Source organism: Wickerhamomyces ciferrii, contig 00237, assembly GCF_000313485.1.
Source record: "Wickerhamomyces ciferrii WGS project CAIF00000000 data, strain NRRL Y-1031 F-60-10, contig 00237, whole genome shotgun sequence".
NCBI lineage: Eukaryota > Fungi > Ascomycota > Saccharomycetes > Phaffomycetales > Wickerhamomycetaceae > Hansenula > Hansenula ciferrii.
Window position 1 is genome coordinate 1 of NW_011887503.1, and position 2,991 is coordinate 2,991.

Consider the following 2,991-nt stretch of genomic DNA (forward strand, 5'->3'; position numbering starts at 1 on the left):
GTAATCGGATGACTAAGCACTTACATAATCACAGAAGAATGCAAGGTTTCAGTCATTTTTTAAACTTCAACAAAGCTCGCGTGGCGTAATGGCAACGCGTCTGACTTCTAATCAGAAGATTCTGGGTTCGACCCCCAGCGTGAGTGCTTATATTTTTTTGCTGTTCCTACCAGAAAATATGCGTCCCATACCGTATCAAAATCAGCTAGTAAGTTACAACTAGTTAGAGAATGAATGAAATTGAACTAAAGAAAGGATATTCCAAAGAAAAATAAGCTATTCTCAACAGCAGCTTATAGTTGAAGATAAGCTATGAAGATACTGCCATTGTCAATTAGGCTATTGATTATAAGTAGTAAGTAGATCTTCTTTGATAATTTCGCGGGCAATTATGCTGCTGGTTTCTCGGATTTTCCTATCAACGCAAACTCCCCCAAAAAAAATGTGTTGGGCTGCATCCTTTGTCTTCGAGTATCGTATTATTTTGGAAACAATTGGAAGAGAATTTAACCTTGTTACTTATTTTACAAATAATTAAATTAAGAAGATAACATTTTCATAATTAATTGTTATTCAATTGCAATAAATTTACTCATTACCATTTAATTGCTCAAGCTGGCTTATCTGGTTCTATTAATCTCTTCTCGGTTAATTACAACAAAGAGTTTACCCCCTGTGTTCAACATTAAAGAAGACCCACAGACAACTAAGGAAATTATCCTATTGTTATAAACTCAAACAATGTCTACCTCAAACATTCCTCCATCTGTCAAAGGAGCCATTGATGCTGACCCATGGTTAACCCCTTTTGCTAATGAATTGGCTAAGAGAAGGCAATTGGCTGATGATTGGTTACAAAAATTTGAACAAACTGAAGGTGGTTTAGTTAAGTTTGCTGATTCTTATAAAGATTATGGATTCCAAGTTGATTCCAAAACTGGTAATGTCAATTATAAAGAATGGGCGCCAAATGCTAAAGAAGCTTTCTTAGTTGGTGATTTCAATAATTGGTCTACAGAAGGTTCAAATCGTTATCAATTAACCAAGGATGAATATGGTGTCTTTAATATAACTTTACCAAAAGGAACAATTCCTCATGATTCAAGAATTAAAATTCTTTTAGTTTTACCATCTGGTGAATGGATTTATAGATTACCAGCATGGATCACAAGAGCAACTCAACCACCAAAAGAATCAAAAGAAGTTGCATTTGAAGCAAGATTTTGGAATCCTGAACATAAATATGAATTTAAAAATAAGAGACCAATTCCAGGTGAAAGTTTAAGAATTTATGAAGCTCATATTGGTATCTCAACTCCTGAACCAAAAATTGGTTCATATAAAGAATTTACTCAAAATATTTTACCAAAAATCAAAGAATTAGGTTATAATACTGTTCAATTAATGGCAATTATGGAACATGCTTATTATGCATCATTTGGTTATCAAGTTACAAATTTCTTTGCTATTAGTTCAAGATTTGGTACACCAGAAGATTTGAAAGAATTGATTGATACTGCTCATGGATTAGGTATTGTTGTTTTATTAGATGTTGTTCATTCACATGCTTCTAAAAATGTTGATGATGGTCTTAATAACTTTGATGGTACTGAATATCAATATTTCCATAGTGGTGGAAAAGGTTCACATCCTTTATGGGATTCAAGATTATTTAATTATGGTAAATATGAAGTTTTAAGATTCTTGTTATCAAATTTAAAATTTTATTTAGATGTTTACAAATTTGATGGTTTTAGATTCGATGGTGTTACTTCAATGCTTTATTTACATCATGGTGTTGGTGCTGGTGGTGCATTCAGTGGTGATTATAACGAATATTTACATGAAAATTCTGCAGTTGATTATGAAGCTATTACATATTTGATGTTGGCTAATGATTTAATTAATTTGGTTGCTAAAGAAGAAGGAACAAATTTCATTTCAATTGCTGAAGATGTTTCAGGTATGCCAACTTTAGGTACACCAAGATCTGCTGGAGGTGTTGGATTCGATTATAGATTAGCAATGGCCTTACCAGATATGTGGATTAAGATTCTTAAAGAACAAAAAGATGAAGATTGGGATATAAATAAGATTGTTCATACTTTAACCAATAGACGTTATACAGAAAAAGCTATTGGATATTGTGAATCTCATGACCAAGCATTAGTTGGTGATAAAACTTTAGCATTTTGGTTAATGGATGCTGAAATGTATACAAATATGAGCACATTATCACCATTGACACCTGTTATTGATCGTGGGTTATCGTTACATAAAATCATAAGATTATTGACTCATTCTTTAGGTGGTGAAGGATACTTAAATTTTGAAGGTAATGAATTTGGACATCCAGAATGGTTAGATTTCCCAAATGCTAATAATGGTGATAGTTATCATTATGCAAGAAGACAATTCAATTTACCAGGTGATGATTTATTAAGATATAAATTTTTATACAAATTTGATGCTGCAATGCAACATTTAGAATCTAAATATGGTTGGTTACATAAAAAAGATACTTATATTTCACTTAAGAATGAATCTGATCAAGTTTTAGTTTATGAAAAAGCTGGATTATTATTCATTTTCAATTTGAATCCAACTCAATCATTCACAGATTATAGAGTTGGTGTTGAAACTGGTGGTGTTTATCGTATTGTTTTGAACTCAGATGATAGTCAATATGGTGGTCATGGTCGTGTTGATAATGAAGCTTCAAGATTTTTCACAACTGATTTAGCTTGGAATAATAGAAAAAACTTTTTACAAGTTTATATTCCTTCAAGAACTGTTTTGGTTTTGGGATTAGAAAACACAATTAATTAAAAAGAAAAATTAGAGATTATTCATTGAGTGAGTTAATCATCAAATCATCCATTTTTGCTAGTTATTTATGCTTTCACTATTATACAACTTCAGTTCTAATATGATTAAATTATCATATTATACTTGCTAATAAATATTTTGCTATCAATCGTTTATATATAC

The 2,991-nt window shown here is 31.2% G+C and overlaps 1 protein-coding gene across 1 annotated transcript; it reads left to right on the top strand.

The window, feature by feature from the left end:
• Positions 1 to 741: 741 nt before the first annotated feature.
• Positions 742 to 2,829, top strand: GLC3 (1,4-alpha-glucan branching enzyme; the record flags this gene model as incomplete). The annotated part of the gene is made up of 1 exon (XM_011273551.1): positions 742 to 2,829. One exon carries the CDS (start codon positions 742 to 744, stop codon positions 2,827 to 2,829), a length of 2,088 nt encoding a protein of 695 aa, XP_011271853.1.
• Between the last annotated feature and the right edge of the window lie 162 nt (positions 2,830 to 2,991).